The sequence below is a fragment of the Falco biarmicus genome, chromosome 7 (genome assembly GCF_023638135.1).
Source record: "Falco biarmicus isolate bFalBia1 chromosome 7, bFalBia1.pri, whole genome shotgun sequence".
In the NCBI taxonomy this organism is placed as follows: domain Eukaryota; kingdom Metazoa; phylum Chordata; class Aves; order Falconiformes; family Falconidae; genus Falco; species Falco biarmicus.
This window is the reverse complement of record NC_079294.1, coordinates 61,592,249-61,614,017: the sequence shown is the minus strand read 5'-3', so window position 1 is coordinate 61,614,017 and position 21,769 is coordinate 61,592,249. Positions and strand designations below refer to the sequence as shown.

At 45.7% G+C, this 21,769-nt stretch overlaps 1 protein-coding gene across 2 annotated transcripts in view; it reads left to right on the top strand.

Moving 5' to 3' along the window:
- The first annotated feature begins 274 nt into the window (after window positions 1-274).
- FANCI (FA complementation group I) overlaps window positions 275-21,769 on the top strand; it is a 25,489-nt gene continuing 3,994 nt past the window's right edge. Inside the window, exons 1-33 of one of the 2 annotated variants that reach the window (XM_056346473.1) lie at window positions 275-435; window positions 557-629; window positions 1,196-1,326; window positions 1,739-1,895; window positions 1,973-2,030; window positions 2,463-2,504; window positions 2,991-3,114; window positions 3,976-4,061; window positions 4,238-4,370; window positions 4,602-4,694; window positions 5,191-5,327; window positions 6,150-6,330; window positions 6,908-6,995; window positions 8,162-8,292; window positions 8,949-9,019; window positions 9,935-10,049; window positions 10,424-10,546; window positions 11,660-11,728; window positions 12,995-13,096; window positions 13,932-14,114; window positions 14,209-14,330; window positions 14,720-14,884; window positions 15,445-15,624; window positions 16,953-17,116; window positions 17,520-17,596; window positions 18,056-18,172; window positions 18,875-18,926; window positions 19,533-19,660; window positions 19,794-19,862; window positions 19,986-20,073; window positions 20,377-20,558; window positions 21,180-21,236; window positions 21,319-21,378. In XM_056346473.1, coding sequence (XP_056202448.1) covers window positions 352-435; window positions 557-629; window positions 1,196-1,326; window positions 1,739-1,895; window positions 1,973-2,030; window positions 2,463-2,504; window positions 2,991-3,114; window positions 3,976-4,061; window positions 4,238-4,370; window positions 4,602-4,694; window positions 5,191-5,327; window positions 6,150-6,330; window positions 6,908-6,995; window positions 8,162-8,292; window positions 8,949-9,019; window positions 9,935-10,049; window positions 10,424-10,546; window positions 11,660-11,728; window positions 12,995-13,096; window positions 13,932-14,114; window positions 14,209-14,330; window positions 14,720-14,884; window positions 15,445-15,624; window positions 16,953-17,116; window positions 17,520-17,596; window positions 18,056-18,172; window positions 18,875-18,926; window positions 19,533-19,660; window positions 19,794-19,862; window positions 19,986-20,073; window positions 20,377-20,558; window positions 21,180-21,236; window positions 21,319-21,378 — 3,642 coding nt within the window. In that variant the 5' untranslated portion in view covers window positions 275-351. Of the gene's footprint in view, window positions 436-556; window positions 630-1,195; window positions 1,327-1,738; window positions 1,896-1,972; window positions 2,031-2,462; window positions 2,505-2,990; window positions 3,115-3,975; window positions 4,062-4,237; window positions 4,371-4,601; window positions 4,695-5,190; window positions 5,328-6,149; window positions 6,331-6,907; window positions 6,996-8,161; window positions 8,293-8,948; window positions 9,020-9,934; window positions 10,050-10,423; window positions 10,547-11,659; window positions 11,729-12,994; window positions 13,097-13,931; window positions 14,115-14,208; window positions 14,331-14,719; window positions 14,885-15,444; window positions 15,625-16,952; window positions 17,117-17,519; window positions 17,597-18,055; window positions 18,173-18,874; window positions 18,927-19,532; window positions 19,661-19,793; window positions 19,863-19,985; window positions 20,074-20,373; window positions 20,559-21,179; window positions 21,237-21,318; window positions 21,379-21,769 lie in introns of both variants that reach the window. The other variant, XM_056346472.1, reaches the window with a different exon arrangement.

The following is a 21,769-nucleotide window of genomic DNA, read 5'->3' as shown; positions in this document are numbered from 1 at the left end:
CCCCACGTGCCTGCACCCCACGCTGTCCTGCGTCCCACGTGCCTGCACCCCACGCTGCTTTGCACTAGATACCGCCCGGCACCCCACGCCGCCCTGCACCGCATGCCGCCCTGCGCTGCACCCCGCGCCGCCCTGCACCCCACGCTGTCCGCACCCCGCGGGACTCGAACCGGCGACCCCCGGGCGGCCGGAGCAGCCGGCGGCGCGGAAGGGAAGTGAGCGCTGGGGGCGGGAGCTGTTGCCCAGGTGACGGGCGGGCACTTCCGGGCGGGAATTTCGGGGAGACGGGGCTGAGACCCGGGGGGCGGCGGCAGCCGGCAGCGCGTCCCGGGCCGGGTGCTCCGCGGCCCCATGGCCCAGCGCATCCTGGCGCTGGCGGCCGAGGAGGTCCCCGAGCGGCTGCAGGAGGCCCTGCAGAGCCTGGAGGAGGGCGAGGTGCGCGGGTGTCCCGCGGGTGGGCCCTGTGTGCGGCGGGGGCGCGCCGCCGGGCCTGTCAGGCTGGCGGAGGCGGCTTCTCAGGTGAAGTGCAGCTCACGGCGTCCCCTTCTCTTTGCAGCTGGGCGACATGGTGACAAAGCAGGCCCTGAAGGGGAGGGAGACGGCAGCTTTGCTAAGAGGGATCTTCAAAGGTGGGTGATCGCCGAGGAGGGCTGTGGCCCCAGCCCGGCTGGTTGCCGAGGGGCCGGTGGGTTACAGGCCGGCTGGGTGAGGGGGGTGGTCAGCAGCACAAGGAAGAATCACTTTTGGTAAAAACCAGCTAGTCAGGGCTGTCACAGGGAAACATGACAGCCAAAAATAGACGTGGGGAAACAGGAAATGGGACTAATGTATTTTTAATGAACTTGCTGTGAGTGGGCTTTAATTTTGGGAGCCTTTAGGTGCCTTGAAGTAGGACTGAGCTGGTCAGCTGAGACTTAATTGCCAAACTGATTCTGCTTAACATTGTGACACTTCCTGATCTCCAGCAGCAGGCTGAGTGAACCGTAGGGTGTGATAACAGAGTTGAGTGCTTCTGCTATTCTATCCAAGAGGTTCTTAATTTCTGTGCTGTTTATTTTATCTGTTTTGCCAGATAACATAGGGAGTTGTAGTCAGGTGACAGTTTAGCCCTGCTAATTCCCTGCTGTTTCGCAACACGTTGTTACTTGATTAACTTTTTTTCCATTCTTTGTTTTCCTTATTTTCTTGTTATAAGGCTCCCCCTGTTCCCAGCAAAATGGTGTTCTCAGGAGGCTTCAGGTTTACAAGCACTGCATCCCACTAGTGGAGTCAGGGGACCTGCATTTGGGCAAGGTGTCTGAAATCATAGGACTTCTGATGCTGGAGGTAGAAGCTCCTTTGGGCTGGCTTTCCTGGGCTCTGCTGGGTATCATTTAATGTGTAGATTGAGATGCTTCAGAACTAGGCCACTGAGGAAAATGAGTTGTGTCCTTTCCCTGGATCTGCCCTGGACTAAGTTAGCTCGTGTGGGAATTTGTGGTGTGTGTAAATATGATTATCTTTGGATATTTACACTTGGACTTGAAACTCCAAACCTGTAATTACATTATCTTTATTTATTGCTCTGTTCTATAAAGGACGGTATAAAATAGAGAGCTCGGGGCTGAATTTCCCTTTTAAGGGCACATTTAACTTTAAGAAATGTTGTCCTTTGCTATTTGTTGGTAATGGTTTGAACGTGTGTGTGTAATTCTGTGCACTGCCTCAGGCTCTTTCACATTTTTATATCTTCTCCCAGTCTCGCCAGCTGCCAGGCCATGCATTGGCTGAGCTTGCCACCCTGTTTGTTGATGTTATTAAAGGCGGCAGCCTGTCTAACGGGAAATCCTTGGAGTTGTTTTCCACTGTTCTCACTGCGTTGGCCAGTTCGAATGAGAGCCTAGCTTATGGGAAAGGTAACACCTCTCAGTTTCTTCATAGCCTGACCTTCCTTCCTCTGGAATCAGGTCCTAAAAGACTGTTGCTTTTTCAGGTGAACTGAATGGGGAAGACTTTAAGAAACAGCTGATAAATACCCTCTGCTCCAGCAAGTACGTACGTTGCATGGCAAAACAGTGTGCTTCATGCTATGCTTTGAAAAAGACATGATGATGAGCTGGATGTCACTGTCTGTGTCCTGTTCTATCATCTTTGAACCTGTGCCCTCTGTGACAGTGTCTTCTCTGGCTGGGAAGGCAAGGCAACACCCTGTTCCCAGATCTTGTAAGAGTTGCATGAACTGGTCTCAGGAAGTGCCTATTTGTACTCGTTTCTTAGTTTTTGTGGGGGCTGGGACAGTTCAGAACCATTGTAAGTCTGGGTGGTTAGGGTGGCAGTGGTGATTTCTGGTGGAAATCTGGCTTCTAGTCTTAATATCAGAACATAACGGAAATGGTGACATTGAATGATTTTGTAGGAGGAAGGAAGGGCTAAGCGATAATTCTGCTCGCTTTCAATTTTCTGACATATTTTTGTATTACTAGGTGGGATCCTCGGAGCGTAATACATCTTGCCAACATGTTCAGGTAATTCTTTTTCCCTTCAATGTCAACACTTTCTTGTGCTGTGGTCATGTCCATGTCCTGTCTCACATGTAGTTTGGGGCAGGTATGAATAGAAGGTCTGACCATACCAGGCACAGCCCCATGGATGGCTGGTCAGTGAACACCACATTGGATCCACTGGGATACAAAACACAGCTGAGCAGGCGTTCCCCAAAGACTGAGCATGGCATCATGTTTTTTATTCCCTGTGTGGGTGAGCTTTAGCAAATCAACAATACATTAATGAGCAAGCATAATGTGGAGAATGTCTAAGCACCGAAAGTTGAAGAATATCCTGGGACAGTGGTAGGGTATTGAGGGATCTGTGGCAACCGCTTCTGGTGAGGAATTTGGGAGCGCTCGCTGCCTGTCTGCACTAGGACCCTCTGTCTAGTTATGGGTTGAATCTGCTGTGGGATTCTGAAGGAAATCAGTAAAAGTGATTAGGCTGCATCTTTGTTTCAACAGGGATATTCCATTATCAGGAGAGGAGCTGCAGTTTGTGGTGGAAAAGATCCTCAGGATGTTCTCCAAGTTAGACCTGCAGGAAATTCCCCCTCTGGTCTATCAGCTGTTGCTGCTTTCTGCAAAGGTAAAAGCTTACAGGAGCTGGCCTCCCCCCAAGGATATACCATGAGAAAAAAACATGTATAGGATGAATTTTAGCAGGGATTCTGATTGTTCCTAAACTGTGCTGTGGGGAGCAGGACACAACAGGACATCTGCAGGGTTTTTTTTTCTCTAAATCCTGAAGCTGACTGCTGAGAGAAAGGTACAATCTTGACCTTCATTGTGAGGAAAGAAGGAAAGCTTTGGGAAATAAGGGATGAGCACAGACCTAACAGACAGCAGAGAAGATTGTTTTTTTCAGTGTTCTGAAGTGTGAGTTTGCTTACTCTCTGGTCTACACGCTGTAATAATAGCTCATGCAGTATGACTGTCTTCAGGGTCGTAGTCTGACTTGTACTAGAAATGTGTCAGCTCCTGTGCTCTTCCTGCAAGCAGTCTGCCAATCACCTTTGACAGGGTGATCTGGCTCTTGCTTGCTTCATTTGTGACTGAGACAATGCCAGAATGATCCAGCCAAAGACAAATAGTATGTGTGTTACAGGAGGTCATTTGGGTACACTGGCCAAAATGTATTGTTAGATTTAAGGTTAGGAGTTTGAAAGCCTTCCCAATTGATTATAACATAAAGGATCCTTTCTAATTAATAACAACTTCAAAAAAACCCAGAACATCTGAGAGCTTCAGCTCCTTCCAGCTTTTCAATAAGTGCGGTCAAAAGAAATATGCAAACTAGACTAGAGTCACTTCATCTGGAAATGAGCCACACAGGAGCTCTCTCCCATCCCACCTCGGTGATTTATGAAGGGAAATGAAGGATACCATAACATTTGTAATTGGTGTGGGATTAGAGTGTAGTGGCTTAATGTAATGTCCTGCCTTGCAGGGCAGTAAGAAGACTGTTTTAGAAGGAATCATCAGTTTTTTCGATCAGTTGGATAAGAGACAAAAGGAAGAACAGAGGGTTCCACAGTAAGTTCTTTCTCTGTCATCCCCTTTCTTTACTACCGGGGTATTTGTAGTTACCTTGGTCCTGCCCAGGGTTCCTTGAGTTTGAATTGTTAAACCTTGTACACGTATGTCCTTCTTGATACATAATAAATTATTTATGGCTTTGCATGGCTTTTTTTTCCTGATAAAACTTACAGATCAGTGGACCTTGAGGTCACCACAATGCCCCTAGACCAACTCCGCCATGTGGAAGGCACCGTTATTCTCCATATTGTCTCTGTTATGAACCTGGATCAGGACCTAGGAGAGGAACTAATCAGACACCTAAAGGTAGGACAGAGATGGAGCAGGCACTGTTCTTGAAGATGCTGTAGCAGGGTGTTTAAAACTGAATTGGCTATCTGTAGAAGGGATTTAATAATTTTTATGATTGCAGTCATGTTCTCTTTAATAAATGCTATGGTATGTTTGAAAAGGCATGTGACTGATAGCTTCCCTGAACTTGCAGGATGCTGCAGTTGAAGATAACAAGCTTTCTGACTGTTGCTTGCTGTTTTCTAGGCTGAGCAACAGAAGGACCCTGCTAGAGCCCTGTGTCCCTTCAGCGTGGCTCTTTTGCTATCAGTTGCAGTAAAACACAGACTGCAAGAGCAGGTATGTGGGTGATAAGCTTGCAGAGAATTTCCATGGGGATGTACACTGCGCTCCTTCTGAAGGAAATAAAGCATGGTTAGTTCATAGTCCCATCGGAATTAGACTTAAAACGGTTTCAGGATGCTTGTGGGGAGGCAGTTAGATCACTGTACACTGTAGTTTACTGAAGACTATAAAGATCCCAGAGCAATATCAGGATTTTCCAGAGTTGTGATCCCTATGGGTTGGTATTGTAGGATTGGAGAAAAGCAATGTCTTCTTTTTCTAAAGTTTTGGCTATGTGGTGGCCACCTGAAGAGCATCTGGCAGCAAGTTACGCTCCGTGAAGCACTTAATGAGGTTGGTGTATTTGTCCTGAGAAAGAAGTGAGTTAAGATTTTTGGCAGGCTATACTCGAACTTGTGGTCTGGCTGGTCCTCTTACTGGAGCATACCCAACACTGTGCGGGACCCATTTCAAAGATCATTTCCTCACACTCAATTATTTTATGTTCCAGATATTTAATTTCTTGAAAACATCAATCACAAGAAGCTGCAAGGACCTGCAGTTCCTTCAGGCCTCCAAGTTTCTGCAGGATTTGTTTCCTCAACAATATGATGTAACCACTGTAATTCTGGAAGTGGTGAAAAATAGGTGAGTTGTTGCCATGTGCTGCAGAACACTCAATGGGCTTTGCCGGGGGGAGAATTTCAGCCTTGCTGGAATGCCCTGGGATGCTAAATACTGCTGACCAGGTGCCGACAGAGAACAGCGTCAAAATCCAAAGTTTTTATCTCAGTTTCATATTGGTGAATTAAAAAAGCAACAAAATGCAGCTGTATAAATCTGCCCCCTCTACCCCAGATCTCAGCATCTGGTGGTACAAAGGACTAAATTGATCAGGATCCTATCTTTCTTACCGGTGGAGCAGCTGATGGTATGAGCCATGCTGCTGCTGTAGTTTATGTTCTGATCAAGTGATAGGTTGAGTGATAGGCTCACTGTTTTCTTCCCCAACATGGTTAGTCCTTTTAACATCCTGTGGGATAGCTGTGTGATCTGTCACCAGTTGTCCTTCAGCTTGATGAGAGGCATTCCTCTTCTGCCTTCCTCTCTGACTTGAAGATCTCAGGATCAGTAGGATATTTGTGCATCAGACTGTAGCCTGCTGTCATGTTCAGATCAGACTTGAGAGCACGTCATTTTCTATAGCAAGGAAACCTTTGGACTGGAAAGGAAGCCTGATGGTTGGAGAACCAGGACTACGAGATGTATTGTGCTGAGCACCTGTCCCTCAGCTTAAAGACAGTCATGGGGTTGTGAGGGATGTCATCTTCCCTGACATGATCAAGCATTTCTCATTGCTGCTTTGGACCCTGGAATGACTGCAGAAGATTTTACTTTAGATTGCTCTGATCTAAACCTGTTCTGTGACTTAAGTTGTTTCTTTCCTGGTCTGTTTAATGTTTTCCTTAGTGCATTTGGCTGGGACCATGTTACTCAGGGCCTGGTGGATCTTGGCTTCAGCCTAATGGAATCATATGAACCAAAAAAGCTCTTTGGAGGAAAAGCTGCTGATACCAGTTATGGCCTTTCAAAAATGCCAGCCCAGCAGGCTGGCAGACTGGGAGCAAGTATCCTGCTGGAAACGTTTAAGGTAGTGTATGTTTTGGAGAGAGTTTTTCTTGGGTGGGGAGGGAACTCCATTCTTATTCTCTCTTGGTAAATGATTTCAAAATCTTGCCTGCTGTATCCATCATGAGTGTTTTACAAACAATACTAGATTTAGTCTCCTGTTTGCCCCTGTCCAGATGGAAGAGGCGATCCTCATAAAGACCTAACCCTGATCTGTTCCAGTCACCACAATACTTGTGTAATCCCTATTACAGTTTCCAAGAAACTGCAGAGAAGGTAGAGAAATTCAGAGGTACAAAGAAAATCTCAGAGGTGGGATTGAAACCAGCATCTGCACTGAAGTGGTAAATTTGCATCCCACAGACAATTTGACCCATTATGTTCCAAGTGTACTGTGTGTGCTGGTTCTGACTGGCCTGGGATGAAATCTGAATCAACCTGTGTGAATTCAGCTGAAAGGGGACTTCTGGCAACCACTCCCAGCTAACCTGTCGGATCTGGATTTGCTTTGTACTGCATGATACCTGTGCTGTGAGGTACAGGAATATTTTAAATATATGCAGGTTTTGATTTTTGTTTATTGTTCTTTCTCATTTCAGGTTCATGAGCCCATCAGAAGTGATATTCTTGAGCAGGTCTTGAACAGAGTCCTCACAAAAGCAGCATCTCCTGTCAGCCACTACATAGGTAACAAGGAAGAGAAAGACATGTGTCCTGCTCTGTGGACACTCAGAACGTAGCTTCTCAGAACAAGTTATAGAATCATAGAATAGTTTGGGTTGGAAGGGACCTTTAAAGGTCATCTAGTCCAACCCCCCTGCAGTGAGCAGGGACATCTTCACTAGATCAGGTTGCTCAGAGCCCTATCCAGGCTGACCTTGAATGTTTCCAGGGTTGGGGAATCTACCACCTCTCTGGGCAACCCGTTCCAGTGTTTCACCACCCTCATTGTAAAATATTTCTTCTTTACGTCTAGTCTAAATCTACCTTCTTTTAGTTTAAAACCATTGTCTCTTGTCCTGTTGCAACACCCTGCTGAAAAGGTTTGTCCCCATCTTTCTTATAAATAACCCCCTTGAAGTATGGAAAGGCCATAAGGTCTCCCAGGAACCTTCTCTTCTCCAGACTGAACAACCCTAACTCTCTCAGCCTGTCTTCATAGGAAAGGTGTTCCATCCCTCTGATCATTTTTGTGGCCCTCCTCTGGACCCACTCCCACAGGTCCATGTTTTTTTTCTGTGCTGAGGATCCCAGAGCTGGATGTAGTACTCCAGGTGGGGTGTCACCAGAGCAGAGTGGAGGGACAGAATCACCTCCCTTGACCTGCTGGTCATGCTTTTGATACCACCCAGGGTGTGGTTCGCTTTCTGAAGTTCCTGCTGAAGTGACCTGAAGCCAAAAAAAATCAGTTGTTCCTTCCCCTCTTACTGAGATGTCTGCTGCAGTGATTCATTGCAGGTGAAAAATATGTTTGCAGGCAGTTGCCATGGAACAGCTGACACGCGGAAAGTTGGTATCTGTCAGTCAGTAACTTCTTACACATTCCTAGCCTTGTCCTCCTCATCCTTGGGTAGGCGCTTGAGAGTCACTGGGGCTGCTAAGGTGCCTGTGCTGCCACCTCTTCTTTTACACCTCAGTGCCCTCTGGTGGGGTGAGGCCCTTCAGCAGGGTTGTGAGCGTTTTGCACTGTGCCTGCGGCAGAAGTAGGTTTGCGATGCTCATCCTACCGCGACCTCTCTGTGTAATGGAAGTGCTTTGATTATTCTGTAATTGTTATCTCTATAAGACATCTCTTGCTCAGAATTTTCTGGCCCCTTGGCAGCAGCTGTTCTTTTTGTCCTTTTATTTTACAGACTTGCTGTCCAATATCGTTGTGTCTGCTCCTCTTGTGCTTCAGACTTCATCCTCCAAAGTCACAGAGACCTTTGACAATTTGTCCTTTCTGCCCATTGATACAGTGCAAGGGCTCCTCCGGGCAGTACAGGTAAAGCTTTGCATTTCTCCATGAATATCCTTGCTAGTTTAGTTCCAGTGACAGCTCTAGGCCACAATTATATGCATGATCTAATAACCCTCCTTGTAAAATAAACCTTCATACTCTGCTGTAGGTTGTTCAGTGTAGCGTGGGACTGTTCTTCAAGCATGGATTTGCATGTGCCCTCTAGCAGAAAGCATATGGTGTGGTCTGGAATAGTACCAAAACTGTTCCGTGCTGACCTTTCATCTGGAAGATGCCCAGATGCTGCACACTGTAGAAAACTAAGTATACAGGGTTTAGCTGAACAGCTGTAGCTGTCATGATGATTTTTCTCCTTCCAAGCTACAAGTCAGTATTTCTCTTTGCCTGGGCTGAGATATTGAGCCTGGCGTTAAACTCTTGCCTGCTTTGTCCAGTCTGGAGATAACAGTTCTTTCCCCAAACCTTTGCACTGTGTCCTCACTAACCTGCTAAGGTGTCTCGCTGCTACAGCTCTCTTGGTTTAATTTTGTATTGTTTTAACATGTTTTGGTTCTCCTACTGTACTGATGACAGTATTAGAAATGCAGGGCCAGATGGGCCTGAGGAAGATGAGCTCATATGCCCCAAGGGCTTGGCATGCCTTAGTGCTTTTCTCTCCAAACTGTTACCTTCCTTTCCAGCCTCTGCTCAAAGTCAGCATGTCAGTGAGGGACTCCCTGATACTTGTTCTCCAAAAAGCTATCTTTTCCAGGTAAGCTGGGAAGGGGATTCTTCGAAAAGATTTCTACAAATCATTTATGTTTTTGGAGCAGAAATATTTTTTGTTTATTTTGGCTGTCATCTTACTATATTCTTCCCGTAACAAGGTGGTGATGTCTCCTACCCCTTTAGCATAGGACTGGAATACAGTCACAGCTCTACTGAACTGAGACACAAATTCCAGCCCCCAGCTGAATGAGCTTTGGAAATTCAGAAAGCTGTTGGGAACTCCAAATAAGGAGGCAAAATTAAAACCAATTCCAACATGTGTCTACACAGCTGAGTACCTCCAGATGCTAGGAAGGAACCACTGATCAGAATGCTGAGCTGCCACCTTCCCTCTGATCCCTTACAAGGTGGTAGAGAAGCAGGCTTGTTGTCTTGGTAATGCTTTGAGCAAACCATCCTTCTGTCTTCATAATGTTGTGATCGTAGGCTGGATTTTGTTGGGCAGTGGCTGCCTGGCTATGAATACGGAATTCATAATTTAGGATTATTATTCAAGGCAAGGCATGTGGTCCTGGGAAAGACCCAGGGTTTCAGCGAGCAAAGCAAAACACCAGGTTTTTGCGAGGAACTTTCCAACTCTGAACTCCGTGAGACTGTCCCATTCCAGTTTTCAGGGGACATTTAATGCTTGGCTTGGGCTGGGGTTCTCCCTCAGTGTGAGCATTGCAAGGATAGAAAGGAAATCAAATGTTGTAAGAGTATTGAGCAAGGGAGTTCCCAGCAAACTGTCAAACTTAACTACTTGGGACTGCGCTGCCCTCTTGGGGAATACAGTTCCACTGGGCCCAGTCACTGTATTTGTGGACCCTTTTTCATTGCTGAGTTGATCTTGTATTTATTTCTGAGCTTCTTGCTTCCATTTTTCCTTAAGCTTCTCTTTTCTCCCTCTGACTTGCAGGCAGCTCGATGCTCGTAAAGCTGCGGTTGCTGGCTTTTTGCTTCTGTTAAGAAATTTTAAGGTTCTGGGCAGCTTGTCCTCTTCCCAGTGCAGCCAGGCCATTGGTGCCTCTCAGGTAAGTGCTGTTCTGCAGTCCCTGGTGTGCACGTATGAGGCAGTCTTGTGTCTCATATGCACTGTTTGCAACAACTCAGGAGTGGAGTGCTTCCCCAAAATGGAAATAAAACTTCAGTAAGGATTAGTCCTGGAAGGAAAAGTTTGGAAAATACAGTGTGTGAGAAGCTGGCCTAGGGATGTTGCTTCTCAGAGTCATTTTCTCTTACAGCACCAATATTGTGGGGAGCGTTCACACTGCTCCGTGATGATGATAAAGAGCCTGGCAGCACACTAAGGACTATTTCGGTGATGGTTTAGGGGACAGGACCCTTATCATCTCGCTTCTGTGTTGTGATATTTGAGAATCGTAATGTGACTAATATTCCCTCTCAGGTCCAGGCAGATGTTCATGCCTGCTATAATTCTGCAGCTAATGAGGCCTTCTGCCTTGAAATCCTGGGCAGCCTGAGGCGATGTTTGAGCCAGCAAGCGGATGTTCGTCTCATGTTATATGAGGTAAACACAGTTTCTTCAATCTCCTTTTAAACAGCCACTAGCTCTTCTGCAGTCTGGTTCTACTGTAGCCCCAGGTAAATAATGATCACATTATTGTGGAAAACAACCTATCATGTCAGTTATGTTCTTCATGGGACACATGTACCAAGGACTATATGTTGAGGTTTTTTCAATCCTTCTGCTTCTTTTTATTTTGGACCACTATAAGCCCAAAGACACGTCGATGTATCTTCCTCATCTCGTATGTTGCTTAAGAACAAAAATGTGTCAAGGTCTCTCTTCCTGCAGTGGCCTAGGAAATGGGAAGTGTGTTTGGTGCCCTGTGAATGTTATGACAGGCATTGGACAGATGCAGAGTTGCTGGGAGTTAATGATGGGCTACAGAGAAAACCTTGACCGGATAGTATGGGGAAACTTCCTTAGAGACTGCATCAGGAATCTGGCTTTTCTCCTCTTCCTTTTGCAAGTTTCTATAAAGGCTTGTCTGTCCCTTAGATTTCGTGTGACAAATGGCCTAATATAAAGAGCCATTTCTGGGTGCGTATCTTAGCTCCTGAGGTAACTGTGGGGTGCCACCTCGAGAAAAAACACCAGCTGAGGTCAGAGAGATTTTGTTTCCTTATTGACTTGGTTGGACTTGACCTTTGGTGAACTGCAAGTTTTGGGTGTGCTCGTCACTGTTGCTATAAGACTTGTGCTTGCTTTATCCGTCCACTGAGTTTTCTCAGTTTGAAGGATTTTTTTGCCTCCTACAGTTTCCCCACTGGCTTGTTTTGCCTTTGAAGCAGGATTTCACAGTTTGAAGTTGGATCTAGTGTTAGTGTTAAATAGCAGTGAAAGTCACTCTGGGCCTGATGCCACCGCTGCTAGGGAGATACAGCTTGTGAGAGGGCCCCTGTGAGGAAATTCATACGCTTTCTGATTCATACCTTCTTTCTGTGGTGCCTTTGCTTTGCCAGGTATGGGGGTTTACACTGAGCACATTGTTACTTCCTCATGGTTCCTTGCAGTGCCAAAGGGTCATTGCTGTCTTACGAGACCAACTTATTATGCATGTGGTTCGTTTTCTTTGTTGTGTAAGCCAACTTGTCCGTCCTTCCTTCCTGTCTTCAGGGTTTTTATGACGTCCTTCGGAGGAACTCCCAGCTGGCCAGCTCTATAATGGAAACGCTCTTGTCCCAGGTAAATGCTATGTGGCATGGCTGCAGAGACTAAGAATTCTGCACTGCGACCAGTATAGCAAGCAATTCAGTTTAAATATTGGGGAAATAGTTCTCGCTTACACTGGAAATATGTTTAAGCACTGTGGCACCTCTCCAAGGTGTTCAGATCCCTGCTATGTTGAGAGAGCAGACTAGGTAAACATCTGGAGACAGGTTCATATCCTATCACAGGGTGGAAGAGAAAGAATCTCTTGGAGCCCTTTCCAACCCTTCAGTTCTGAGATGTTGCGAGAAGTGTGAGCCCAGAAAAGTGCTTTGTGCACTCCCGGTTCCTTAGCAGTGCACAGCAGTTACCCTCCCATGCTTCCCCAAGGATGTGTGCTGACACAGTAATTATTATTGCTGTCCTCCCATCAGGAGAATACCCAAGTCCATGTAGGATCTGGGAGGATTAACTCATCCCCCAACACTGTTGCTCATGGCAACAAGACAATCACATTTCTTCAATCCATTGGACAGGCAGTGCTTTCTTTGAGACAAGTAATTTTCTTCCCTTTAATCATCCGTAGAGTTCATGCTGACTAATTCCAGCTTTCCCATGACAGTATAGGGTCTGAGAAAGGAACACGAACAGAGCCAAGACAGCTTTTGGGTAGCAGAGGGCACTTAATGGGAACTTGGTGTAAATGTATAAATTTTTATAGCATCATTATATATATATATATATCTCTCAATATATATCACTTTCCTTTGGTTCTGATCCTATATCAGTACTTGGAGCATATCTCCTTCCTGTGATGTGGCAAACAGCCAGGAATTGGTGCAAGCATGGTCTCTCATGCATTTGTTTTAGTGCCAAGTGTAGCCTCCATAACTGCCTGCATCCTTAGGCCAGGAGGCTGGGTGCCATAACAGGACCTAGCGCTCAGTACAGGTGGCGGGTAGCAGAAGCCATTTTTCTCACCATTTAAAGGATGTGTAACACTGCAGGTGAAGTGCAAGTGGTGCTGCATGTTGAGGCAAGACAGCAGCAAGTAGTCAGATAAACTTGTTTTAGGGCAGGGACGTGTCCTGGCTGTGAGGTACATCAGCAACTCAAGAGGGGATTTTAATCACTAATAGAGCAGGTGATGTGGCTAATGTACATGTACAGTGCCATTATTATAGTGCCAATTTTCGCTCTGTAGAATGGAGTACAAAGATTATCGTATTCCGTTTTCAAACAACCTAAGAGGCTCAGTTACCAAGTAACTGGTTATTTTTATTTCTTGTTTTTTTGTGACAGCTAAAGCAATATTACTTGCCCCAGCCAGACCTCCTGCCTCCACTGAAACTTGAGGGATGTATTATGGCTCAAGGAGATCAAATCTTTCTGCAAGAACCACTGGTGAGAGCTATACTGGCTGGCCACAGCTGCAAGCTTGTCTGTTACATAGCATTTTGGTTGTGCTGCTATGAACTGAATACCTTGTGTTTCTTCAGCCTTTTCTAGCCTGGAGCAATTCTTTTAATGACAGTAGAGCTGGGCATCTCACCCCTGCCTCAGGCTGTCTATTAGAGCTCTACTAGCATAGTGGTTTAGGGGGACCTGTGTGAAAATTGCTCTAGGAATAGTATAGTTCTGTTATCCTCTGTTGAGCTCACCCTGTGTGGTTTTTTTTCTCTCCTTCAACTTAATTCCACATAAAATAGTCTTGCAGTGTGTGTGTGTAGCACGGGGAAGAATCTGCCCTTTGGTTTTGCTCCTTTGAAATTGTTGGAGATGAGACCTCAACGATTAATTGCATTTCTGAGGGAACAAATTCAAATTAATCACTTTGTTTTCCCCTAAGGAAGCTTCCATGCTGTCCTGCAGTAGGAAACATGTCCCTCTTCCCAGAAAGAGAGCAGACACTTCAGCTAGAGTGAGAACCCTTTTGGAAATTCCCTTTCCGTCTCCTTCAGCAGCTGAGGTAGCTGTGTTGAGGGAGCAGTGGGAGTTACGTTTTTCCCATATAGACGAGCTGAGGCAAACAGCGTTGTCTGAAGCTAGAAGTGGGTCGCTGTGTATAGGATTACAGATCCCCTCATTCTGGGAGTGAGGCATATTCTTGAGACTCGCGCGAACCTCCAAAGGCAGCTATGGCTCTTTGCATCCAACTGTAGTAGTATGGCCTGTGTCCACTTCTGCCAGCAACCTGCAACTAGAAGGCTGAGTGTGACGGTGTGGCTGCTTTTTTCAGGCCCATCTGCTCTGCTGTATCCAACACTGTCTTGCCTGGTATAAGAGCACTGTGCGTCTATGCCAAGGAGCTGAAGATGACGAGGAGGAGAAGGAGGATGTGGGATTTGAGCAAAACTTTGAAGATATGCTAGAATCTGTCACACGACGAATGATCAAGAGCGAGTTGGAAGACTTTGAACTGGTAAATCAGATTTTCAGTTTGACTCAGTGGAAGAAGACACTGAGTTCTTGTCAGGTTTTGAAAAGATTTTTCACTTGTTTCCTTTACCACCTAGGATAAATCGGCAGATTTTTCTCTGTCTTCTGGTGTCGGTGTGAAGAATAACATCTATGCCATTCAGGTGATGGGAATTTGTGAGGTCCTGATTGAGTACAATTTCAGCGTAGGGAATTTCAGGTAAAACACCAAAACTTACCCTCCAGCCTTAGCTGTGCTATACTGTGCCTAGCTCTTCGGAGTGCAGCCTCATTGCAAGCACAGGATAATAGTGCCAACACAGAATCAGAATGATATTTTCTGAGTGTGAGTGCCTTGTGGCAGAGGCATTCACAGAACCATGAGGAGTGTCTTCCTTTTCAATGTTTTGTATTGTGGGAGATGGGATGTGGCATTCTGTAGAAGATCAGGTCAAAGAGGAGTGTTACTGTTAGGAAGGTGGGGAGATGTCGTAGGTCACGGTTTTACCATTTAGAAAGTGCCATTGTGTAATTTGGCAACTGAAGCTTCAAATGGGAAACTGTAAGACTGGATTTTCTCCATTAATGCTTTCTACTACTTTCTTGCAGTAAGAACAAGTTTGAGGATGTCCTAGGCCTGTTTACATGTTACAACAAACTCTCTGAAATCCTGAAGGAGAAAGCTGGAAAGAACAAATCTACCTTGGGCAACAAAACTGCACGGAGCTTCCTGTCCATGGGTTTTGTATCTACTCTGCTCACAGCTCTGTTCAGGTGAGAAGCTGTCACATCTGGAGTAGCTTTAAGGCCTATTCACAAGCTGCTTTTGTGGTGTCTGAATGCTGGCTGTCTTGGGCACTGCGTACACAGTACACAGGCATTTTCATTTCTGTACAAAGCATGTGTGGTAACAGCACTTGTTGTCTAGAAAGCATCATAGTCCAAGCAGGAAACAGAGCTGTGCAACTCCTGGTACTGACAAAGCAGCTTTTCTGGACCTTGCTTATGACTTGTAAGACCTCAGAGAGTCTCTGCTCTTCTAGTCCTGGGCTGTTCCCCAGACAACAAACTCCAGTGTTTGAGCTCCAGTCCTCTATGGAACAGAGCCAGACATCAATCCAAGCCATGTTTGTTAGTGTATTTGGAAAGGCTGGTGGAACTTTATCCTCTGAGTGGTCACTACAAGCTACCAAAACAAAGGGTCTTTTCCACCCTGAATTCAGTCAGGTAATTATTTTAGTTGTAAATGTGTATTTAGATTTTGAATCTTATAGGCCATCGCTGCATTTTATCAGTGCATCCTTAATTCTGTGACAGTGCTCTTGATTCTTCAGGGACAATGCCCAAAGCCATGAGGAGAGCCTGGCAGTTCTGCGCTCCAGCACAGAGTTCCTGCGCTATGCTGTCAGTGTAGCTCTGCAGAAGGTGCAGCAGCTGGAGGAGACAGGACAAACTGATGGACCAGATGGACAAAATCCTGAGAAGATGTTTCAGAACCTCTGCAAAATCACACGGTGGGTCACTGTGGCACATGAAGACATCAGCCCTAAAAAGCAGCAATGCATTTTGGGGATTTTGGATTCTCAGCTAGGGTTTTGAAAGAAGAATGCTGTCTATAACTGTTCCAAACAGTTATTATTACTGGGTTGAGATCATTGCCTTTCTTTGCTCCTGAGAAATCAAGTGGAGGCACTACAGTTTCTGTGCCGGAGTGAGTGATACAGCTCTAATAATGGTACTTGGCCTGGAAGAATCAAACACCATCAAACTCTCATTTTCAGCCTCTTTCTGACTTTTGGTTCATCGCTTATTGTCACAGAGGAGGTAGGATAGTTACAGGCTGGATTCTTGAGGCCTCTGGGATGCAATGAAGTTAAAATTCACTTCTAGCTACAGTATAAAACAGATAAGAGGGAAACAAGCTTTAGAAAATGTTTGTTTAGGACTTTTGCAAGATGCTTGAAGACATTCATGCATCTAATTCTTTGGAAATCCAAGAATGTTAACCACGTAAATGTCTTTTGGGATCTAGGTCATATCTGCATGGGGTCTTTTCAGATCCCAGTCAGTAGAGAGCACAAAATGCAAATTACCCCTGCCATGAATAATGCCTGTTTTGTGTCTCGCCCCAAATAATAGTGGCTATTTTTGTTGCAGTCATTAGGACTACATGTGAGCTACATGTTTTGCGTGATTGGACACTGAAGTAGAATAAGATCATCTGTGCAGGCGACAGAACTAATGAGAAGAAAGGAGAGGGAACAAAAAAGGGAAGGAGTGGGCTTAGGGGAGCAGGAGAAAGATGTTTGCCTACAAATAGAAGTGTCTCTTTTGGGCCAAACAATTTTGCTTTCTTCAAAGCTTTTCACTTTGCTTTGCCTGCCTTTACCTTTCTGATTTTATTTATGTAAAGCTCTATAGTGATAATCTGACATTTCACAGATTCAAACTGCCAAAATAAAAGCTGTTTTTGTCACTGACGGATTTGACACCAGTGGTCAGTGTTTGGGTAGTCTGAGACAAAAGGAAAGCCGGGTGGAAGAAAAGAGTGTATAAAGACAGACTTGAAATGGGATTGGAAGGTCCCTTGGCACCTGGAAAGAATTAAATTATTTAGCTGTGCAGGAAGAATGCAGTAGCTGTTTTGCTGACACTGAAACAAAATCTTCTTAAAAATAAATCTTTTCTCCCTCCACTTTCCTATAGGAAAAACCCTTCCAATTTAGTTACATTAAAAATACAATCCTAAGAGTAGAATCTGTGATTAGCCCTGTTCTAGTTCTTGCACTGTGCAGCCAGCTTAACTGGAGCATGTGATGTTAACTTCTCTCCCATCCCATAGGGTTCTGCTTTGGAAGTACACTACAATTCCTACTGTTTTTGAAGAACCAGGGAAGAAGAAGGGCAAAAGCATTTCACTTCTGTGCTTGGAAGGTTTGCTGCGGATCTTCAACACAGTGCAGCAGCTGTACACTGCCAGGATCCCCCAGTTTCTACAAGCACTAGGTAGGCACACGGTACAATTCTGCTCTGGTTTCTAGCCTTCATGTTCCTGTCCACATGGGCGCAGTTATGGACCCAGTGCCCTCTATCCATAACTAGGGAGAGGTGGTGGTCTGGTCCTTGTTTCTCAGTAACAAGGTGGGCTTAACAGCATTGATTTGCACACCCGAGGCAAGTTTCAGAGTTATCTTTACCTGCTTTTATAGACCCCTCAGTCTGTCAGCAGAGGGTATAGCATTTGTCTATTTGAAGTTTGCCTTTAACGGATTTTTGTGCTCACCATGGTTTTGCACTCTGTAGTCCTCCTCTAGCTGTGAGCAGTTGCAATCTTTCCCACTTTTGGAAATAAATCCTGTACTCTGCTCTTGGCATTTAGCTTTTTTCTGCACCTCTCTGTCTCTGCCAGATATTACTGATGGTGACGCAGAAGAAACGGATATTAATGTCACAGAGAAAGCTGCCTTCCAGATCCGACAGTTTCAGGTAGGTACCACTGTGTGCTGCAAGTGTTCCAAAGCGCTGATAATTCTGGCAGAAAATGCTGCTAGCTCTCTGTTGCTTGACCACAGCATGAGTATGTGGTAGCAGCTGTGACACTGATTCACTGACAGTTCAGAAAAGTTTCTGATCCCTAAGGAAAGCTCCTTCAGGGTGCTGTGCAGAACTGGATCAAAGTGTGCATGTATTTACAGAGCTATACGGTCCTCCAGTGCGGCATAAATGTACCCGAGTATTATGAAAGGCACATACCTGGGCTTCTGTGTAAGCACTCATCACAAAACCCAGCATTTGCTTTTTAGAAAAGTCCCCTTTTTGTATTCTTTGTCATTCTCCTTGTTGCCAGTTCCTTTATCTGCTGCAGCTTGTAGTTATTTGCTTCTTAAAATGGCCCTGCAACAAGCATGCATGCTCAGGGACTCTGTCTTTCCTTCTCGTGATCAGAGGTCCCTGGTGAACCAGTTCAGCAGTCCTGAAGATGACTTCAACTCCAAGGAAGCACAGTCACTCATCACAGTTCTCTCCACTTTGTCCAAACTCCTGGATCCGGCTTCTCAGCAGGTACTTCACGACCTTTATGGAGTGGCAGGAATGGGTGTCATGGCCATAGGTGTGGGAAGATTACCAGATTCGGTTGACATCTGAGGGCTCTGACATGTGTGCATGTTCTGCCTTCTGCAGACCACACCATGTCATTTGTTACATTGTCAAGCATTCTCCTGTCACACACCCGCAAGGATAGTTAAGAACAAGTTGTCTTTGCACCCTACTTCTGCACATTCTGGCCTGCCTTAGGGCACCCGGAGTCTGAATGACTTGTTCACCTGAGCTATGGTATGGCTTCCACATGGGAGTAGAAGCAAAAAAAGCCAGCAGACTCGTGACCAGCCCAAACTAGCTGAGTGCCTAATTCCTTCCATGCAAGGAGGCATTTTCTCAACTGCCCCGATTTTACAAGCTAGGGACTGCACTAAGAGTGTGCCAGAAGTCTGGAGTCATCATTTACCTTAAATTAAATGGAGCTGTTATTCTGTCCAAGGGAATGTATAGGTGTTCCCCTGTCCTGGATCTCAGCTTTTCACTTCTTAGTAGGTTAAGTGTCCCTTGTGGAACTTCGCAGAGCATGGCTGGGTGCCTTTCTGCCAGAAGGGGACTCTGCCCATCTTCCTTTGCTGTGATTCATTGTCTTGAATTTTATTTATTAGTAGTTTTGTGCTTCAAATTCTGTTTCAAAACCATGATCTCTTTTCTCCCCTTATACAGTTCCTTCAATTCCTGACTTGGACAGCCAAAGTTTGCAAAGAAAATGCTCTCGGTAAGTAAGCTTTGGGGAGCATGTTTAGATGTGGTGTGTCAGGTCTGATATTAGAATCTGAGATGATCTGCTCTTGTCTGTCCTGGTTTTACCTTTTCGTTACAGATAGCAGGTCCTGTTCGGTGGCAGAACGCCATGACATTGTGGTTATTAGCACAAGTATTAGGGAAGAAACTTCATCTCTCTAAATATTAGTGTTGCTGAAGAAAGAGAAGCCACTTACTTACTTACTTGACTTTTCTCCCTTGTTATTTAGCACATCTGTTGCTCAGATCTGGATTTACACTCTGGAAAGAGCGCACTGTGGCAAGAGTTTGTATTGCGCTTCCTCAGTGCCTCTGGTCATCATTTTTCTATGAGCTGAGGGCTCCCGTGAGCCGTACTTCCTCTTGCAGTATTATATGGGATGCCCGATGTTGTAAACTCAGCTTCTGTGGCTGTGGTATTTTGATAGGATTTTCACCTACTGTGTATCATTTCTGGGAATGCAGCCTGTTAAATCCGTATTGAATCTGAGTCTTTCCCTCACTGGATGTCTGATGTTCCTAAATAGCTAGGGGAGCTGTGCTCCTAGTAATGTGTTGTTTTCTTTTCCCTTCCCCACAGAGGATATCGCTTGCTGTAAGGGTTTGCTGTCTCTGCTCTTCAGTCTCCATATTCTATACAAGAGTCCTGTCAGTCTGCTGCGTGAACTCGCGCAAGACATCCATGCTTGCCTGGGAGACATAGATCAGGTATGATGCAGAAGCAGCCTAATTCTTCATCATTTAGTGCTGTCAGGGCAGAATTGAGCACATCTCCAGCACAAACTATGTGACAGCAGCTGAAGTTTTACTCATCAGAATTTGTTTTCTCTCCTCTGACCAGGACATAGAAGTGGAGAGTCAGTCCCATTTTGCCATAGTGAATGCCAAGACTGCAGCCCCTACTGTCTGTGTGAGTCCAAATATTGTGTATGGAAAAACCTGTAGTGTCCAGGGCTACTCTGCCATGAGTGGCTTGTAGGTTCCTGTTCTGCCAAACTCCAAAGACCTCTTGTTATTGATATTTCTGTCTTAGCTGCTGGTTCTGAGTCAGGCGGATAAGGTCCTTGAAGAGGTGGATTGGCTTATCAAGAAACTCACCAGTCTGGGATCAGACACATCAGGTAATAAAAGTGGTCCACTTCTTACTGTTACACCTTTTTCAAAAACAGATGAAGACAGAGAGCAAAAAGATCTTTTGGGATTTTGAGGTAGCATCATCTGAGGGCAGGTTAAACCCTCCCTTGAGCTGGTTCCACACGAACAATGTAAGACAGAGCGTGTTGTCACAAAATCCCTCCAGCGATTATTTTCCCTGTGCCACGCTGGTGCTTTGTGCACCAGACAAAGGTGGTCTTTTGTGCCTCCCACCTGCATAATTGGATTCATTAGACATACATTCACCAGGTATTCATCTCTTCTAGAAGACTCTTCTCAAGCATCAAACCAAACTCAGGCTCTGGAGAAAGGTGTAATTCTGCAGCTGGGAACTCTGCTGACAGTTTATCATGAGCTGGTACAGACAGCACTCCCTGCAGGGAGCTGTGTGGACACGCTGCTGAGAAGCCTCAGCAAGACATACGCAATTCTCACCTCCCTCATCAAACATGTGAGTGCTGCTGTGCTGACAGGGGACTGGCTAGGATCTAAAAACTTTTCCCCCATCTGCTACAGCAAGCTCACAGTGACCCCTGGCAGCAGCTGTGCTCAGGACTGGCTGTTGATCTCTTGCAGGAGTTGAGTCATTCCTTTAGCTTTCGTGCCCTCAATTTTGTGACCTTTCTGAGCAGTGATAGTTGTGCCAGTGGAGGTAAAGGAAAGCTGCTCTCCAGCTGAATTTGGCTGTGCGTGTCTTGGACTGGCTCTTTCCAGTGTACCTTGTCGGTTCCCCTGTATGCAGCAGTGTGCCATGATGGACAGCACTAGCAGGGTTCTCGCAGTGCTCCGCAATCCTGCCCTAGCCACTCATTCCTATCTAAGGCTTGAAGCATCAGACCTGGCCACTGGGAGCTCGTTTGAGACAAGGTGGTGAATACCCCAGAGGGCTCTCAGCTCTAGGAATGCAGACATGGCATCTGGGATGTAGCAGGCCACTGGGGAGGATAATTCTCGCAAATTCTGCCCTTGCCACTGTGCCATTGGATAAGCTGCTTTGAGCCCTGCCTGGAAGTACATGTTGCAGGATGGGAACAGTGTACCTAGAAGAGACTCTGTCATGTTTTCCTTGCAGTATATCCAAGCTTGTCGCAGTACCTCCAATACGATTCCCGGAAGGCTGGAAAAGCTGGTGAGTGTGAGCAAATTGCTGGAGGGGGAATGGCTCATTGCCTTAAGTTAGGAGTAACGCCAACCTCTCTGCTTCTTCGCAGGTGAAGCTCTCGGGTTCCCATTTGACCCCACAGTGTTACTCATTCATTACTTATGTACAGGTAAGGCCTACATTAACTGGCAAAATCACAGTCAATCTGAAGCTGAGTGCTGTATCAACTGCAGGATATGGGCACCTTTGGGGATTATTAATCTTCTTGACATGACTTGAGTTTCCTACAGTTCAAGCTTTACCATGTCAAATAATAGCATAAGACATTTCAGCACCATTGGGACCGAGCAAGCTGCTTTCTGCTTGAGCAGGGAAGGAAGAGTGTTTGAGGAGCTGGTTTTTAGTTGGTTTTTTTTTCCCCTCTGTTCATGTGGCGGTTTTTTGGATGACATTAGTACTGCTGTTAACCACAATGGCAAATAAAGGTCAACAACACTGCAGTCACCACAGTGTAAAATAATGTGGGTGCCAAAGACTGCAGTGCCAGAGATGGGGATTTA